This window comes from Toxotes jaculatrix, chromosome 13 (assembly GCF_017976425.1).
Source record: "Toxotes jaculatrix isolate fToxJac2 chromosome 13, fToxJac2.pri, whole genome shotgun sequence".
NCBI lineage: Eukaryota > Metazoa > Chordata > Actinopteri > Toxotidae > Toxotes > Toxotes jaculatrix.
In genome coordinates this window covers 19,003,732-19,023,232 of record NC_054406.1, presented here as the reverse complement: position 1 = coordinate 19,023,232, position 19,501 = coordinate 19,003,732, and the positions used below count along the sequence as shown (strand labels likewise).

The following is a 19,501-nucleotide window of genomic DNA, read 5'->3' as shown; positions in this document are numbered from 1 at the left end:
TATTTAATTTTACATGAAGACACATGAAGACATGATTTCATGACAAGCATTTATTTAAGAGAGAATTCTTGTGATTTAGGAGCTGTGCTTCCATAAAGTTCGGGACTCAGATTAAAGTCAGAATAAAAAAAAAAAAAGAATTGCATATGCTGGATCCTACATTCCCCATAATGCAACTAACAGCTTCTTTTGCTTGGGCATCTTGCTCCCAGTATCGGCCTGTGTCTTTCGATCCGCACGCTCTGAGTTTGTTGCATTAGCTTTCTGTTGTAAATGTGTAATCTCCACGCCCAAACCCTGAGACAACCCTGATGACATCATTGCGGTTTATTTTCTCAGGGCTGACAAAACTCCTGCAGAGCCACAGAAGACATTAGCATCTTTTACACAGAAATCCCGCTATAAGAAGACCCCTCATTACGCCAGCTTTGCTTGTTTACACTGAACCCATCAAAGCCGGCGTAATGCTGCCCCAGTGTGTGATATTTGATAGCATGTTCAGGAATCAGAGTCGTGATGTGTAACACAACAATGTCAGCGTCTGAACCCCTCATTCTGTGTTTGTGTCTTTTATACAAAGGTGAGGCAGAATAAAGGTGCAACACTCCCACTTTGTATAAATGGGGTTATTGGACTTCACAGCCTGAATATTACTCTTCAAGACAAGCAAACCGACCTTTATGTATAAATATAGTGCTGTTCCCCTTTAAGACTTTTTTAAATGAAGTTTTACAAAAAGAACTTTTAATAGCCTATGAAGTTTTGTGCTTTTGGTTTGGTTAACAAAATATCTACATCCTCTAACTTCTGTCATTCTCACTCCAAGTTTACTGCACACTCTCTGCATCTCTTATTCATACACACATACACACACACATGCACCCCCTTCCCCTACAATTTCCCACAGGCACTGGGAACTGAGTGTAAATCAAGGCAAAATTCCTCCAGTTCGACAATTCATTTGTCCACAGGCTTGTTAGGCAGGAAGAAGGAGGAGAGGGAGCGCGTGTCAATAAATCATCTGACGCCTGGCTATATTTATGCCCACAGCAATGAGTTTAACAAGGAGAGCAGTCCTTGAAGCAATATCCTAAGTGGCACTTCATCCCTGTCTTCTTCTTCTACACCGCCCTCCCTCCTTCCCCCGTCATCCCACCACCCCCTCCCCATCCCCCAGGAGGCTTCTGATTGTGAAGTGGCAGAAGATGCTTCAGCTATAGCGCGCAGACAGAGAGAAAGACGGACCCGAGACACCCGCTGCTGTCTCTGGGCTAAAATTATCCCATGAGCCAGAGATTTGGAGAACTTCATTTCCTTGTTCATAATTAAACTCCTCAACCTTAATCTGACCCAGTCATTCTCCTGCTGGAGCCTAGCTGGGGCTTCCTGCTGCGCTTATTGAGTGCTACTTATTACAGGGATCAGAATCCATCCTCCACTTCAGCTGCCAAGTGTGGGTCACCCTATTCAATTATTTTTGCCATTCATAGCATAAGAGATGAGAGATCCTGGAGATCCTGGTAGTCGGCGCTTTCACATACTGGTGAAGAGCGAGCTCAGGGTTCAGGAAAGGTGACTGGGATTTCTGTGAGGGGTTCAGCTCTCAATAAAGTCTCTACTGTGCATAATATCATTGCACAATCCCACTCAATGCATACTACAGATTAACTACAGAAAAAATCCATAAAACAAAGCACCTTGCACGTCTTGTCCTGCATCATGCTTGTCATGCCACTAGGTGGCAGTCCTGAACCAGCCCTCTTCTATTCTTTCTGCTTGTTTCCCACACTCTTCCACCCACTGCTGCTTTAATTACTGGCATGAAAGAGGGAGCTGTTTGTTCTGTTCGCTCCTCATAGACTATCATCATTCCTCAGACTGAGATAGACACTCTTGTTTTGCTGTCAAAGCAATTTCCAAATCAAGAATAGCCAGGCTAAATAATTAAAAAGGATCTTATTGCAAACAATCAACACTGAATATAGTGGCTGCCCCTTTCCTCCTAACCGTCTTTGCTAGATATCGTTACCTTCAAACCGATTTTATTGTGAAGAATGGAAGAAAATAAAGCAATTGAGTTCATCTCTGCTGATTTTTCCCATTTGACTACAACAGCTCTTGATTAGTCCACAGTGTCCACACCAAGAGGAGGACAGCACCTTAGACGATGTTGTTAATTTTGCAGGTAAACCAAAGGTGCCATAATCACCATGCTACACCTTATTACCTGAATGAGCTTTAGACAGCATCTGAGACGAAAGGGAGCTTGTAGGTTATCAGGCACTTTCACCAGCTGTGACAGAGAGATAGCCTGGAAGTGTGTCTGACACCGTGGCAGTATTAGTAGATCTGTCAGTGTCAGCCCCCACGCCCTCAGCATTGGTGTAATATCACTGCAAAAAAATAAAAAAAGTGTGATCCATCCAAGTTAACCCCACAACTGTGTGGGAAGGAAAACAACAGCAGCCAGATGATCAGCTCTGTTTCCATTGTTGTTGCTCCCTTTATGAAGCTGATTTAGTGTGAGCCCAGAAGTGTGTCTTGTGCTCAAGCTACATGATTTGAGCCAGGGTGGAGAATGGGATACAAGCTTGGCTCCATACAAAAAGCCCCCCACACTCGGGCCGCAGTGGTGAGCCTCTGACCTCTCTCACTCAATGGGTATTGTGTGGCCCCCGTGGATCGGAGGGTAAAACAATCCCTATAGGTTTAACAGGCATGAAGAGGGAAGGATAAAGCTGGGAGACACGGGAAGGAGAGGTTGTCCTCCGTGCCAAAGGGCTCTGCCCTCAGCGTGCCGCAGGTCAAGGGCACTGGGGTAATCTGTTGGGGAAAAGGTCACTGACATGTAGACAGGAGCTGGACGAAGTCCTCTCACCTGAATGCTGCTATCACATGTGCAGCTTTTAGCCCTTGCTCTAATTAGTCCTATTCCTTTGAATTTGTTGTCCAATATGTTCTCAGCCATCTCAGTGTTACAAAGTCTCCTGGCTCTAAATAGTCGTGCGTATATGAATAGCAAGGAATGGCCAGCATTCAGTGTGTAACAGCCCAGCCAAGGGGATTAGTATGCTATGACCTGCTTTACAGTCAGTGGAAACAATAGCCTGTCCTTTGTTTTTCATTCATCCTCTCTCAGCTTGAGAGCTGTCATTTCAAAGTTGCACTCATCCTACCATTGTAGAAGTGTGTTTTTTGTTGTTGTTGTTGTTTTTGCAACAAACCAGTGCAATGAAGATGCAACTAAACAATGCTCTTGGTGTGTATTCATCCTTCGTCTCACTGTCCTCTTTGATGTAACCCATCTTATGGTTACTCTGGTCTAAAAAAAAAAAAAAAAATCAATCTACAGCTGAATTCCAGGATTAGTCCCTGTGTCAAATTAATTCAGTTTTACCGGGCTATGGAACAGATGGCTGTTTCATTCAGGAGTCAGGGTAGTTTTGTTGCCTGGCAATCTCCAGCCAAACCAAATCAAAGACCATAAACTGTCACTTAGGGGCAGTGGAATCTGGTTTTGCACGCAGTCCGACTGCGAAAGCATCGGTCATCATACGACCACATCTCACTACCCCGAACCTGGTCAGGAATTAATTGATGGTTGAGATGCAAAGCCACTAATGAGCTGCTTCTTTTGAGTGGCTCCCAAGAAAAACCACAAAAGTAATCCTATAACAAACTCGGGGTAATTCAGCGGCAAAACTTGCCATAAAACCCATGTTATGGGAATATTTTAGTGACATGATAAGTGGTAAAAATTTAAGACAAAGGCACTACAGACCCACATTTGATGGCAGAGATGTACTTTAAAGTCCCTACAGGAATACGACAGGAACATTATGTAGTATCTTTTTATTGGAGAACCTTATTTTAGATTTTTTTTTTTTACTATTGGCCTTGTTGAGATTTAGTAACTAACACTGATCAAACTAATCAGAAATGAAATTATTTAAGCACCACAGTTTAGGTTTAAATGTCAGTTGTCAGGACATGTTGCCTTTGTAAAAATGGGAATTTAAAACATAATCTGTTCAATTTCCACCATATTACATTTTGTCTTATCATTATAAGGCTTTCAACAGTTTAAAATTCTTGTGAATAAAGGTCTTTTTGTTTGCACATAGTTCAGTGTGCAGTAGCTACTCATTTGTTGTCTGGTAGCACTTCATGTAGTGGACAGCGAGGACTGGATAATTTGTTATGCAGGCAGTTTTGTGCAGTAAATTGATATTTCTCTACTGATATGTGTGAGTCATTATATTATTATGTGATTACTGTGTTCATTATAGCCAGCAAACTTACTGTGTGTATAATGGAATATGAACTCCAATGTGGGTGCTGTGGGCCTGCTTGTTTTATAGGGCTTTTCCACTCTCTCTCTCTCTCGGGTCTGTCTCTGTGTCTCTCTGCCTCTCTCTCTCATTGAGTCAAGGCGGGAGTTTACAGGAACAGCAGGCAGGCAGGGCCTTGTCACACCGCGGAACAACACAGGAATGTATTGTATGCGTTAGAAAGACAGGGCAGCCGGGGCTAAATAGTGCATCAAGTTGCCTAAACCTGGCCTGCGGATGTTGAAACGTATTATATTTACTATCCCGTCAAAAGACGATCAAAATGAACTATTGGAGTTTGTTTTACGTGACGTACCGGCTGAAAACTTTGTCGTTTAGGGCTATAAAACAAGAGTCACATACACGCACACACAAGTGAGCCGCGGAGGAACCCTTAAGGTTGCCAGTGAGTGCTGCGGCGCTGAAAGCACACACAGTAAATTGAGGCTCTGGCTTCGTGGAAAACCCGAACCGGAATTTGATTCTAATCTTAAGTAAAAACACATTTTAAAAGTGGAATTATTAAGAAGTAAAGCATAATGGCACTCTACAATGTCTTACAAATATATCAGACCAAAGTGTGGCCGAAAAATGTTTCATATTTTGGTACATTTTTACGTTTTTTAGCCTCTGTATGCTAATGAAGTGCCTGTGTATTGGAGGGAACGGTTGCTGTACTATGACCTCTATCTAGACTTGACAATCTCTAGCTCAACTGTGAGAGCGCCAGACACCAGCTACACGGGGAGTGGAACTGGTTATACTGGTGGGCAGTAAACTGGGACAATTCTGAGCCTATAATAGACCCCAAGGTCAGTTAGCTGTCCACAAAATGTTCCACAGATATAAAATGGAGGCATTTTTCTTATGTTTTTTTGCTTCTGAGGCCTCTGCACCATTAGAAGTCCAGGGAAGACAAGTTGAAATGTGCACAACAGTATCTTCTGTACACTTTAAGGCTAGTTTCCTGAGAAAACTACATCAGCAGATGCTATAAACACTTATCAAATGGATAGTTCTAACAACAAATATCTATTTCTAAACTAATAAGCTTATTCTAAATTCAAATAATGCTTTCTTCATATTTCCATATCATACCACTTTGGAAAAAGCCAGACTTTATAGTTTACATAAGTTGCTATACAAAATAAACACAAAAATATTGGTATGGTCCTTGTACTGTAATGCTTCAATATTCGCCTTTGCTTTTCAGCTGAATTCTATTCTTTCTGCTCTGTCACACTGCTGCAGCAGTCTACTTTCATGAAAGTTTAACCTCATCATGGATTTTATGGACAAACAGGAGTGTCAGTCAATAATTTTGGATGCCATAAACAATATGCATGCTGAGCTGCTCAGGCAGGCATATGACAAAACCAGAGCCAGTTTTAGCATGTTGAAGGTCAGGTCCGTGTGACATGTTTAGATCTACAATATCTAGATGGCAGCCCACATCCTGTGCAATCTCTCCAGTCTGTCTGCCCTGGAATACCGCCACTGATAATGATTCTTCCCTGCAACAAAAGGGGAATATTTGGAAAGGGTAGCAAAATCAACACACCGTCTGTCAATTATCCCCTTGCTATTCTAGGTCCTTTGGCTCCACTGTGTTTTCAGAACATCAAAGACCCATTGGAGGTGTCAGCCTAAAGGGAGTTTAGTCAAAGATTTGGGTGTCTCTGTGTTGAGCGTCATGTGCCACCGTTTCAAAGAAATGACATGTTAAGTAATTCAATGGGGAGAAAATCACCCCCTTTGGAGTAAGGAGACTTCAAACCCATGCACATGTGCTCATTCCTTTTTTTTTTTTTTTAGGACACAGGAATCTGCATCGAGGTGCAATTAGTTGAAATGCAACCAAGAACAGGTTTGGGTGCACTTAAAAGAGATGAAATCCTGTCATCCATTTCTGCAACATAGAAAACCATAATTTCCCTTACCCCTGGGAAGAATTGTGAAGCCAAGCCAAGAATGTATATGGATGTATTTTGTTTATATTTTCTTGATTGTATTAATATTATAGACTAGTGATGGCCTAGCACTTGTTATCAGGTGTCACACAAATACAGCTTGTTACATGACATTTGATAAAGGATCTGGAGGAAACGTTAGTGTTGTGCCTATGCTGCTGTTTTGATTTGGACTCCATCACTCAGGGCATTTGGTATTGGGACTGTATGCCTCTGCCTGGCCTGATAATACCCTTTCTCTACCCAGGCCCTTTCCTGACTGTCACGTCTGGTTGACACAAAGTGCTGCCACACGGATGGGGGTTCACCCCTCCCTTGAAAGCCCAGCTGTCCGTGGTTACATAATAGCAGAGCCTTGTTGGGCTCGCTGGACTGCTTTGTGCGCCTGTCACTGAATGTGATTGTGGGTAAGATTAAGCGGCGGGTGAGAAGCCACAGTTAAGGGGTTCCTACCTGGTCTCCAGCAGAGACGACAGAACACACAGAATCAGAGGTTTTGGAGAGCTCTTTAATGTGGCTCTGCAAGAATCATATCCCCTTTTCACACCACGCGTTGTGTTGATGAACAGTCTTTCTTGCTTTCATGCTTGATGTTTTATGTATTGCCTAAGTAAAGACCTCCAAGGGAGCAGCTCAGCAACATGGGCAACCGATGAACTGAGCATCCAGTAGTGATATATTTGAACAAATGGCATTAACCAAACACTATTTTTACATGGATTTAAAGCTGTAATACATTCCTCTGCACACATTCACAAACCTAAGGCTGTGCTGAGTTTCTGTAGCCCACAGCCACAATCAATGACTGCTTATGAAATATCACGTAATGTAATGAATTCACCCAAAAGGAAAAAAAAAACACACACACACATCTGAAATCACAACCCAGCAGCTACACAGCCAAGACAAGGACATGCATGTGATTCCAGTAAATATGATTTAATAATAACTGTGTTATTGAGCTTGAAACCATAAAAATCATGGGTGGTGGATGGTGGGGTGTGGGAGTAGGGTTGCCAATTTATTGTAGAGAGGCCTGATTTCCCCAGGGCTTGTGTTGTTAATTCAGTGTATTATAGCACTGTTTACCCAAAGAGGGGGCAGGAGCAGCTTGAATAGGGGCACCATCCTCTCTGTGAAGTCACTCCCAGAAAGAGGGTCCGATGGGCTCAGGGCCAGTGACTTTACTGGGTTGAATCCTTTCAAAAGCTCCTCTAAGCGCTCCGTGTGGGGGTAACAATCATCCCTTGGGCTGCTGGATGAGATTCTACCTCTTCCTCCTCTCTTCTCCGTCTCCCTCTTCCTGCCAGTCCACACCAGCTTTTTCCTCTCTCCCTTGCTTATAACAGAGAGCCAAGCCTTACATTAAATCTGTGTTTCTGCATAACCGGCCTTGTATGTTTTTTTTTTTTTTTCTCAGTCTGCTGGGCCCTCTTCTGTCTCTCTCTGCTTTCTCTTGCAGTGGAAATAGCGCAAGCCAAGCCTCCCAGTGCTTCGCTATCAGCGCTTTTTGCACAACCTGAATTCTTCCAACACAACAGCAAATAAACAACGCTGCAAAAAGGAAAGAGGGGGGGCGGGGGGTGCTGTGTAGAGCACGACAGTGCCATTTAAAACTGTGGCTATGGAAACCCCTCTGTCTTTCCCCCTTAATATGTGTTTACATTGGTGGGTTTGACTGACAGATAAAGGCTCACTGGGGGAAGAGCCTCCTTTAAAATGCATTGTCTTCAGCACCCCCTCCCTCTTTTTTATTTTCTCTTAAAATAGGACTCTCCTGGCAGGTCAGAATGAGGCAGAATAAATTACTTTAGCTGTTTTGCCTTTCTTTCCCCACTGTCTTGATTTGTACAGTTGCAGGACAGAAATTGCTCTCCTTGGTACCTGAAATTAAGCATTGCTGTTGTCCCTGACCATGTTCCTCGAGCCCTTTTTTTATTGTAACAGTCTCAGTGAGGATTGCATATGTGGCGCCTGCTGCTATCAAACGAGGGATATCAAAATCTCTTGGAGAGGCATTCAGCCAAATCCTCCAGTAAGAAGGTTCATGGTTCAGACACTGCCACTCTGGCTTCATAATTTAATTTAGATTTCCTCACCTGTTTTTCTGTGCAACAGTGAATATAAAGATTAAAAAAAAGAATGTATTAGGGGCATTTATTTTTTCATTCACTGACGCTGTGAATTGGTATATGACTGACAATCCCCTAGAATATGTCCACAATAATTTGCACCTCTGCTTTATGTTATTTATTGATCCTCACCCTCGCACCTCTCATCTCCCGCAGAGACTGAGAGCTTTTTAATGAATTTCAGTTTGTAATGCTTCTGTAACCTAATGCTAAGTTGTGTTTGGGCCAGTTGTCTGGAGGAGACAAGCCATACTACAGAGACACATGCCAAACAAAACCCTTGGTTGGCACTATGATGTGGGCATCATGCCTTTGCCAGCCTTCACTCTGTAGGGCCTGTGCCAACCTTTTATAAATGCCCTATTTGGCAAGAGCTGTGCCCAGCAGTGTCTCTTAAGGTTCTGGTTCAAATACCCTCTTCAAATGTGAACCTGATCCAAATCCTAAATGATCCAAATGATGCGTTCCAAATTGTAAGCTCTCATATCATATTCAGAGGAAACCGTGGATTATGTTTTATCAACTCGACTGGCAACAGATGGAGAAAAACTGGAAAGTCATATGCACAGCCTCGTTTTACTTTATTGTCACACATTATAGTAGATTTTGTTCGTTAATCTCAGCATCCTCCTCCCTTGCCACGCGTGGAGAAAAAGGTGGCAGCTGCATCACATAAGCGTTCATGGTTTGTTTTCTTGGTATTCAGCTCGGAGGTGTGTCGCCCAGAATTACAGCAAAAGAGCAATTACAGCTGAATGTCCTCTCATTCATCAGCATTTCAATGAAAAGATTTGAGATCCGACCCCCAGCCAGTGCCGCCCCTATCTTCAACCTTGCCCTGCAGACTTCAGGCCGATAATCAGCCCCAATGAATAGTTTCTGTCCTCAAAAGCCTTGTAGTCCCCTATCTTGCAGCCTCCCCACAGAGTCAAGATAAAGTTTTGTTTTCACAGTTGACTGGTGGGTGGTGCAGGATCCCCTTCAACCCCACCCGCTGTCCTAGCACTGATGCAAATGGTCATTCCTGAAGTGTGCCGCCATGCACAGGGGCAATTCCCATCACTACAGAGGGGCCCCTGGATTATCGTTAGGTCCATATAGGTGCCTTCTCTTGGAGGTCCTGTCGAACCCATTTTATCCTGATGTTGTCGCCTTGCAAACGTTATATTTTATATACCAAAGTTTGTTCCCCATGTTTTCCTGACAGCCTCTGTTTGTGTTTATCCTCCTTCAAACAGAACTCTCTTGCTGTTTCAACACTGACTCCATCACCTATCTCATATCAAACTGCTATGCTAATGCATTCCCTTCTTTTTTCAATTTCACTTCATCGTTACCCTTTGTAAGTTAAGGCACTCATGCTTGAAACAGCACAAACATCAGCCCCCATAAGAGGGAAGAGTTCAGGCACAACAAAAGGCGCATCTGTAAACAATAGGCTAAAAGTGTGGGACAAGAAAATGATTCAGCCGGTAACAGCTGAAATACATCCAATTCCAATATATGAGAAGATTGGTCTCTTGAGCATCTCAGGGGCCCAGGGAGTGAATTACATCAGCTGTTTTTCAATATAATGCTCTGTATCAACATACTGATATTACACACAGAAAATAGTTTCTCCATAAAATGCTCGTTTGGTTTCTACATAGACTCTATTTTCCGTGCTGGATAAGTACAGCTGCTTGCAATTCCTTTTTTTTCCACATCCATTCATTCGCATCCAATTCATCTTCTCAGCCTGCCACAGTTCATATTGATATATGCTCAGGGGCTGTTCTGTAACAGGTAACTTAATCACTCCGTCTTCAACGTGTCAATTTTGTCCATCTCTCTGCCAGCCCACTGTGCTGTTCATCATGTCTGCATTACAGTTAGCTATTTCACCTCAAAACAAATGCAGGTCCCCAGACTGCCAACATTGATTGCAAACCTATGGCTTCTGAATCACCAATTCAAACATGCATATTTGGTTCAATTATCGTTTTTAAATATTCATAGCCTAGTCCATCTTTCCATTTTGAATTTACTGTATGAACAGAATCTAAAGGCCAAATCTATTATCCAAACATAAAAAGGAGGGCAGCTCCATAAACATCAAAATATAGCAATTTCTTTTAGTTCTTTTAGTACTGTAGTTCTGAATAAAAAGGAGTGTCTAATTATTAATGATGTGCAGCAAAACAAATGCTACTTTTAAAGTATTTTGAAACCATAAAAATGTTTTTGTATAGGTGATGATAAAGTATTCAAAATTACACAAATAATCAAAAAACTCAAGCACCAAATTTTGAAATGATGTGATATATTTTTAAAACTCAATTTACAATAATAAATAACATTACTGCAGATCATTTTTTTTACTTCAAAACTAATTTTCCCAATGGTTTCCCCTTTATTGTTTTCACAAATCTTTGTCTGTCAATCAAGATAAACAGAGAAGAGCCAGTTATGTGATTGGCTGTCAGCACCTTCAGACCAAAGCAACAGCCAATCACATTACTGCTTCTGCCCTACTTGTCTTGATTGACAGACAAAGACTAGTTGTGAAATAATAACAGTACATTATCTCACAAAAAGGACAGTGAAATAAAAACTATTGGAATTAAATAAAAAAGAACTATAATAAACTCTTTAGTTGTGAGCAGGATAAAATAACAAAGAAATCCCATTATAATGACCTAAATTTGATGCATTCAATTATTTCACAATTTCATGGATAAATTATATGTTTTGTCTGTGTTTGTTCATATTATCATTTATTTCATCATCTGTAATTTCCTTTTTTTTTTTAACACTCTGGACCTCCATAAAAATAGCTTCATGCAAAGTGATATATTTGCAAAGCTGTGTGTGAAGGCTTGGTCACACCAGCATTTAAAACTGCAAAGTTATCGTAGTGTAGAGACAAAAATCTAGTAACAGTTTTACGAATACATCTTTTGAATAATCTGTGTGAACTTATGGTTGCATTAGCAACTGAACTAGTGAACAGTTTTCTAGCTGCCGAGCTCAGAGAGCTTTTTTTTCTCCATCCTCAGTAAGTCTTAGTTGAATAAAATGTACTACTACATATTTCTAGCTTGCTAGCATATTAGCCATTCTTTCAAGACATATGGATGACTCTCCATCTTTTCTAGTGTGACTTTACAACAAAAAAAATCTAGATTTCTAGTTGGAAAGCTGAACAGTACATTTATATTTTAGGGAGGCAATTGCTATGTTTTTCCTTGTAAGATCACTGTATGGTCTTTTTCTCCTCCTTATTTTGGTCCTATCTCACAACTGAGACGCTGACAAGATGCTCGGTGTGATTTACAGGCATGGGACTGTTTGTCAGTCGCCGAGAAGCTCACATACTGGGCTCCGTGACCCACAACGGAACAGTTCCCAGTATGCTCGCAGTGATGAGTTCCCTTTACTACAGAGATGATTCCCTGCACAGTTTCTTTTCATCCCTGCTGAAAAGAGAGTGAGCACTTCTCTGTCCTTGCAGGGTGGACACCGTAATTTTGAGAGCTCTTAACCTCGCCTGGCTTTGTTGAGATTGGGGGTCCTTCCTTCACTTCACTCGAACACCCTGTGAGAAAATGGAGTGTTTAGAATTCAGCGCTGGTGCTGATGTCTGCGTGGAGTTCATGAATTCAGAGATTTAAAAAAAAAAAAGCAAATTATCAGCCCCCCCACTCCAAAAAAAAAATGTCCTGTCTGCTTTGATTTGAAAGACTGTCATAGGGCACTGAGGTCCCCCAGTCTATTTTCACCTGAGGAACAGAGAGGATTTTGCTGCTTGGCAATGATAATACAAGGAAAGAGGAGCAACTGACTGAATGTCTGCTAAGCAGTTCAGGGTGAGCTGTGGCTTGTAAAAACTTTGATCCCATTTGATCAAATCAGGTAAGAACAACGGCTGAAAGATTAATCTGAAATATGACCTTATAAGGCAGCGGAATAATTTCACAAGTGCTTTTTAATATCCTTTCATCCATCAAAGCTGTATGTTTGGATTAAACGTATACTGAGGCCCTGACTGCGGCGGGAGACTGTGACTTTTTTAAGCCAATATGAAACTGATTGTCCACATTTATTAAGGAACTCCGGAGGAAACCACGCGGGACTTCTTTTACACATTCCTTATTTCCGCACTGTTTACAAAGCGGTGGGTGTGTGTTTGTCAGGTGTAAGTTTAAACGGCAGGTTCCACTCATGCACACACAGCATCTGGGAACAAACCGGATGCCCATTGCACTTCGCAAAGTGGCACTTCCTTCCTCTACACACTCCAGACTATGCGTTGAACGGCTGCCTGGCAACCATCTGGACAGGGCCCAACTGTTGTGACTGTGTGTGTGTGTGTGTGTGTGTGTGTGTTGTTTTAGTGTGCATGTGTGTGTGGCCAGGATAACCTCAGTGTGGGACTGCCACTGATGTTTGGCGCAAGTGTGCGGTAATGACGGACTCTTGACGGCCATAAATTCCCAGTGTGTACATCATTGTCAGGTTTAGGCTGTGTTTGGCTATTGTACACGTGGGTGTGTACACCGCATCCTTCTGTGTGTGTGTGTGTGTGTGTGTGTGTGTGTGTGTGTGTGTGTGTGTGTTTGTGTTTGTGTGTCTGAATTCAACTCCACTCTTGTTAGGAAATTCCACACCACATTATTGGGTTGTCTTGGTGATTGTATGGCTTCATTCCCAGACTGGATCCCAAGGGATTAAAATAAAAAGAAAAACTCCTGAGTGATCAGTCATCAGTTAACTTGCTCAACAAGAGTGACACTTTTACCGTCCAAAGCTGAGATTAATTGAAGAAAGTTACCACATTAAAAATGCATATTTAAGAATATCAAAGACTTACATAAATGAACAGAAATAGAATATTTTGGCTTAAAATATTTATGGCCCAGGCCTGTCCAGTAAAATTTGTGTTTTGCATTTATAACTAGATTTGATGACATGAATAATGAACCCAAACCAAATCTAGGCATCTTTAAAGTTTTCACCACTGCTTCCATTGTTACTTTCTTTCCTCTCCTTCCAATCAACCCCTTATATCAGTTTAATAATCATTACAAGAGAAAAGGGCTCCTGGATGAAGTCCAAGCTGCTGCCTTGGGGAAGCCGCGGCATCGGGCCGGAGGTGATGCATCACGGTCATCCTCACAGGGAGGCAGCGATGGGGCACAAGTAAACACTCTTAAATCATCATCCTGGGATGGATGGGGTTTGGGGGGGGTGGGTTTACATGACCCCCCCACCACCATCCCTCCTGCCTCTCCCTCAACACACACACACACTATCAACAGTCAGAGCAAAGACAGAAATGTGACAGAGTCCAGACAGCATTTTTGCAACAATCTGTAAATAACTTCAGATTTTTTTTTTCTTCGTTTGAATGACTCTGAATTAGACAAAAGACAGGACACAATCCTATGAGATCATGTGGGAAGTGGGAAATATTATTCTACATTAGCCAGACAGGATTATGACAGAGAATTACAGTGAGAAGTTTTCATGGTAACACTTTTTTGTCAAGTCATTCTTCATCTGTGGGTAGTAACAGTTATAGTACAGTGACTGCATATGAACAGCAATTGTAATATCAACCATAAACTACTGTAGGTGGCCCTTTTTTTTGGATTCAGCTTAAGTATTTCAAAGTAAAATCCTCTGCTCTGCTGTTAGATCAATTTCAACAATCATTATGCCCTTATTAATTCTGTGTTAAGGAGGTCCTCATGCTTGCTGTTGAGCTTGTCTGGACAGGCAGCATGGCATTTTAGAGAACACCATATCCTTGTAAAACAAGAATCACATAAATAAATGCATGACACTCTTAACTGCACAGGAGGTCTTTAGCATCATGTTGTTGCTCTCCCACAGAGATTTAACATACCATATGATCTTTGTGCTTTTAAGTCACTTTGCAGCTACACAGAGCCACACAACAAATAAATATTTTTCAAGGTGAGCAGTGAAAATACAGTGCATTTTGAAGCCACTTCTAAAATAAGAGCAGAAAAACAGTGCATAGAAAGCAGATTGTAGTGCTCTTTTTAAAAATATGAAAGAGAGAAGAAGAGAGACTGCACCCCTTGATAATAAACAGCAAGTTTATGCTAAAAAGAAAAAGAAGGTCCCTACCCCCTCCTCCCTCACAGCCTTGTCTTTGCGCTTTCTGCTAACACACACGCACACACACACACACTCACAAACACACACTCCTCCCTTAGCCTATATAAGCAGACAGCAACTGAGCTGACCCCCTCCACCCTGCATACTCTCCTTTATTAAACACACAAAAGCTGCCTTTGCAGTTTTAAAATACATTTGGATATTTTTGTTGGTTTCTAAGTAAAACTTCAAGTAAAAGAGGATCTCTTTTCCACGGACAGAGTGAGCAATGTGAGCAGAAAGCCCCGCATTGTAGAGAGAAAGGGCTGAGCAGTGCAGGGAGCTGCTGCCTCCCATCCCCCACATTCACATAGCAAAGTTCTGCTGCTTTTGCAAGCGGTGATGCTGCCTTCACGCGCTCCACCCGAGGCTCGTGAATGCACAGTGTCGCAGCATTCAAGTGCTTTCTGGTTGGAGATATTCAACTTTGTGCCGTTGCAAAAGTGTGCATTGGTTCTCTCAGCTTGCTGCTCATTTTTTTTAGGTCTGAAAGCTACTTTACAGAGAAAAAAAACCTGCAAAATAACTGTCAGGCATGTCTATTTGATCTTGCAAAAATGTGCATTTTTTTGCATGTCATGCAGCTATAAAGTACACACCCTTTTGATTTAAAAAAAAAACCAAGTGTATAATTTCATCTTTCTTGTCAATAATAAGCAGGTTCTTAATTCATCAAAACAGCACATATTTCATACATTGGTATATTTCTATTATATGATCATATTGTTGACAAAACAGTCTAGTACTATACTGTCTCAGCACGTTCTTGTGTCAAACATGACATTGTTTTCCTAAACTATTTCACTCTATGTGTATCCTCCATAGCCTGAAATATTTCCTGTCATCCTGCAGCAATGTGTTTTGCTTAGGGCTTTCTTGTGCATTTATGAGACAGCTTTCACACTCTTTAACTGCACTCTTCAATGCATTGCATCTGGTCAATTAAGATAACGTGTGGTGGGGTATTTCAGACTTTCTGTTTACCTTTGATTGTTCAATTTTTACTATGTGGGAGTTGTTCGTGTCTGACTCAGGGCGTGAAATCGAAAATTCCAACAACATTTTAAGGCAGCACGAAAGCTGCTGCTGCTAGGAGAGCGCGAGGCAGGCAGGCAGAGAGCACGAAGAAAGGGGGTGGGGAGAGAGAGAGTGTGGTGGAGAGACATAGGGTGTCTGTTCCTATTAATTGTATAGGGCCACTTTATGCTTTCTCCAAATCTCTCCTCGTTCCCTTGTCTGTTGGCGTGGGATTTGACTTTTAACAGATAACATGTGATGTGTTGAATTTCAGTGGCCTATGCACTGTCACTTTTCTACCACCGTTTCTCTTTTTGTATCTTCACTTCCTGCTCTGTGACTGGTTCAGTCCATCCCCCATCCTTCTTCATTTTGTATCCTCTCTCTGTCTCTCTGTCTCTCTCTCTCTCACACACACACACACACACACACACACACACACACACACACACACACACACACACACACACACACACACGCATTACACAGACATGCACAGGTTGTAATTTCATGCTTTCCTCTACTTTCCTCCGCTGTACTCACTTCTCTCATTTGCTGTTGTCCACACATGGAAGCAGCCACTTCCACCCATTAGCCCGCTCTAACAGAAGATGACACTGTAGCCTATTCTGTTCCACTCCTTTAACGAGCTAATAAGATAAAGTGCACAAATTAATGTAACAAAGAGGAAAACACAGCTCATGCATGAGGCAATTTTTGTATTCAGAATGGTTGAATAGTTATGGCTGACTTCAAGGCAGAATAGTATAGTAAAGGAAGGGACATTTTGATTGTTAAAACTATAAAACTGTAGACAGAAGGTCTGTGGCATTTACTAGTGTTAGACAGAAGCCTTGTATATGAAAGCCTATGGCTATTTAAAACACATTTGAACTTAAGTTAAATATGTCAGGCTCCCTTTGGCCATTGCTGGGGTCAGTGGTGGAAAGAACTTAAGTACATTTACTCGAGTACTAAACTTAAGTACACTTCTGAGGTACTTTCCATTTTATGCTACATTCTCCACTCCACTCTACATTTCAGAGGGAAATAATGTACTACATTTATTTGACAGCTTTAGCTACTAGTTACATTTAAGATGAAGATTTTACAAAATCAGTAATTTAACAAGCTTTTAGAATACTATGTATATAAAACTAAACTATAAAGTAGTTCAAATTAGCTCCACCTCCAGCAGCTACAACAGTAACATGCTGCTTACACACCGATGCTTCAGTGTTAATAATCTAATGATGTCACATATATATATAGATAATATATAACGGGCAGAGGGACCAAACCAGTACTTTAGTATTTTAACTACATTTTGCTGTTAATTCTGTATGTTTACTTATGAGTTGCTTATGAATTTTTATGCAGGACCTCTACTTGTAATGAAGTATTTTTCCATTACTGTTTCAGTACTTTTCCTTAAGCAAAGGATCTGAATACTCCTTCCACCACTGTTTGTGGTCAGAGATGTATGACCACTGAGGTTATGTTTACTTCTTAGGACATACATAGCTACATAGCTATTAAACATTATTGGGTTATGCCATATCAAATATTATATGATGTAGCATCTGAGCATAAATTACACTAGTGCTGAACTGTGTAGGTCTTTCAACATTAAATAGAGTAATACAGCACATTTTGGAAAAATATTTATTATCTTCAATAATTTAATACACACATACTTTGTCAGGAAGCCCATAGCCCCGTTTTCATTAGCATGAGCTTTTCATCTCTCTACATTTAATTAGTCTCAGAATACTTCATACTAACAGTGCTTTTCAAACACGACGACATTTTTATATACGAGCTCAGTTTAAAGCGCATTAGACCCACAATAATGGCTCTTCTTGGGTAGAAACAATGTTGTTATTAGACAGCCAGCGCACTCCGGATCCAGTTTTCACTGTGGATTCCGTACCGAGTTTTTATTTTCTCGCGGCAGGTCGGTAAGATGGCTGTGTCTCGCGGAGCCTCGTGCTGGTTTGGTTGATTTCTAGCTCGCGCTCTCGTTCTGTAACAGAAGTCCCCCCCCTCCAACACACACACTCACTTGTGTCGGTGAAATTCATTTCCCTGGCTCTGTATTTATATATTTTTCTTTCACAAACTTTCCCCTCTCTGTTTTAACTTTAAACGGAGTCGCAGTGGATTACCGGATACCGGTCCGGGCGGAGGGCAAAGGGGGGAATGAACCGGGACAACGGGTACGTTGTTATAAATATAATTGTATTTATATTCAATGGTTATTCGGAGTTTGATTGTGAGTGAGTCGCCGTGCTGAGAGAGAGAGGTAGAGAAAGAGTGGGGGAGAGAGAGAGAGGGATATCATGGCCGCTCAGGTCGCCAGCGTCGCCACTCTCAACACTAGCCCGCCATCCGAACTCAAAAAGCCGGATCGGGACCCACAGGAGGAGTCGGTACCGGGAGAGAAACAACATGAAAATAAGGAACCGGGACCTGACGGCGGATCTCCTGGTCAGAAGGAGCTGCAGGACGGGACCGATGCTGGAAATGCTGGGGGAGGAGGGGATTCTGACATGAAGAACGGCAACGGGAATTTGCCCAGGGTAAATAATAATAGCAGTAATCAGAATGATACAGGCGGGCCCGAAGGGAATAACCATCCCGGGATGGGACACCACCACCCGGGCTCCTTTCCTCCACCTCCTTACGGTTACAACCAGCACTACAACCGGGCCCCTTTTCATCAACATGGCGGACAACAAAGCCCTGGCATGGCAGCTGCATCGGGGCCGGGCATGATGGACCCTTACCCCCCTAATTCACACGAACACGGCTACCCCAACCATTATAACAACTACAGCCAGTTCCAGAACAGGACTTCTTATCAGGGCCAAGGATACGGGGCAATGAATTCCCCGCGTAACAACCAGCCTCCGGCGGCTGGGGGGCAGCCAGGCAAGCAACAGCCAGCAGGAGGAACCACAGCTATGGCTGCCTCTTATAATAATCAGAGGTATAACATGGGAAACCAACAACCTACGTCTACGCCAACTTTAAATCAGCTTTTGACATCCCCCAGCTCCGCCAGGAGCTACCCGAATTACCCCCAAGGAGACTATAACAATCAGGAAGGGGCCAACAAGGGACCAGGAGACATGGGCAGCAGTCAGTATGGTGGGGTCCATCCGGGTTGGCAACAAAGGACCCACCACCCGCCTCCCATGAGCCCGGGAAACACTGGACAACCTCCAAACAGAAATCAGGTAAACTTCACACACTGCACTGACACACTTTGACTGAGTTAAAGTCACTCAGTAGCTCAGAAAATGCACTGTGGAGTTGCATATTGTATTGGACCAGCCATTGTCTATGTAGCAAGAGCTATAAAATGGCTGCCTCTCTCTTTCTCCCAATACCACCCCCTGCAATAGTGTTTAGACAGAGAAAGAAGCCTCATATTGTGTTAGAAACAACTTTCCGAGCCGTGGGTATTAGCGTGTGTGTCCCTGCTTGGTACAGGGCAAGAGTTTGACTAAGTAGAGCAAGAGTTTGTCAAAGTGTGTGTGCGTGTGTGTGTGTGTGCGCAGAGGGAGATAAGGTGATATTTCTTCGCAGTGCTCCCTCATCCTCATTGTGGATTTAAGTGCTGTAACCAGCGTTATTTCTGTGTGAATTCGCGGTGAAAATAGCTCCTTTTTTGGCGTTGTTTTTCCCTCCGGTGCCATCAAAGTTGTGCCAGCGACTGTCAAGGCGATAAACAAGATGCAAATGACAGCGATAGCCGTTAAATACCATTTGCATAATCATTAAGTAAAGACCCCTCTGTCGGTTAAAAAGCCTCTGCACGGTGAAGTGGAGACGTTTCTCACAGTCCAGTGAATGGCGACTGTTACATGCACTAAGT

General features: G+C 42.3%; 1 protein-coding gene across 1 annotated transcript in view; it reads left to right on the top strand.

The window, feature by feature from the left end:
• Nucleotides 1-17,608: 17,608 nt before the first annotated feature.
• arid1ab (AT rich interactive domain 1Ab (SWI-like)) overlaps nt 17,609-19,501 on the top strand; it is a 51,625-nt gene continuing 49,732 nt past the window's right edge. Inside the window, exon 1 of the mRNA XM_041052858.1 lies at nt 17,609-18,860. Coding sequence (XP_040908792.1) covers nt 17,961-18,860 — 900 coding nt within the window. The 5' untranslated portion in view covers nt 17,609-17,960. The remainder of the gene's footprint in view (nt 18,861-19,501) is intronic.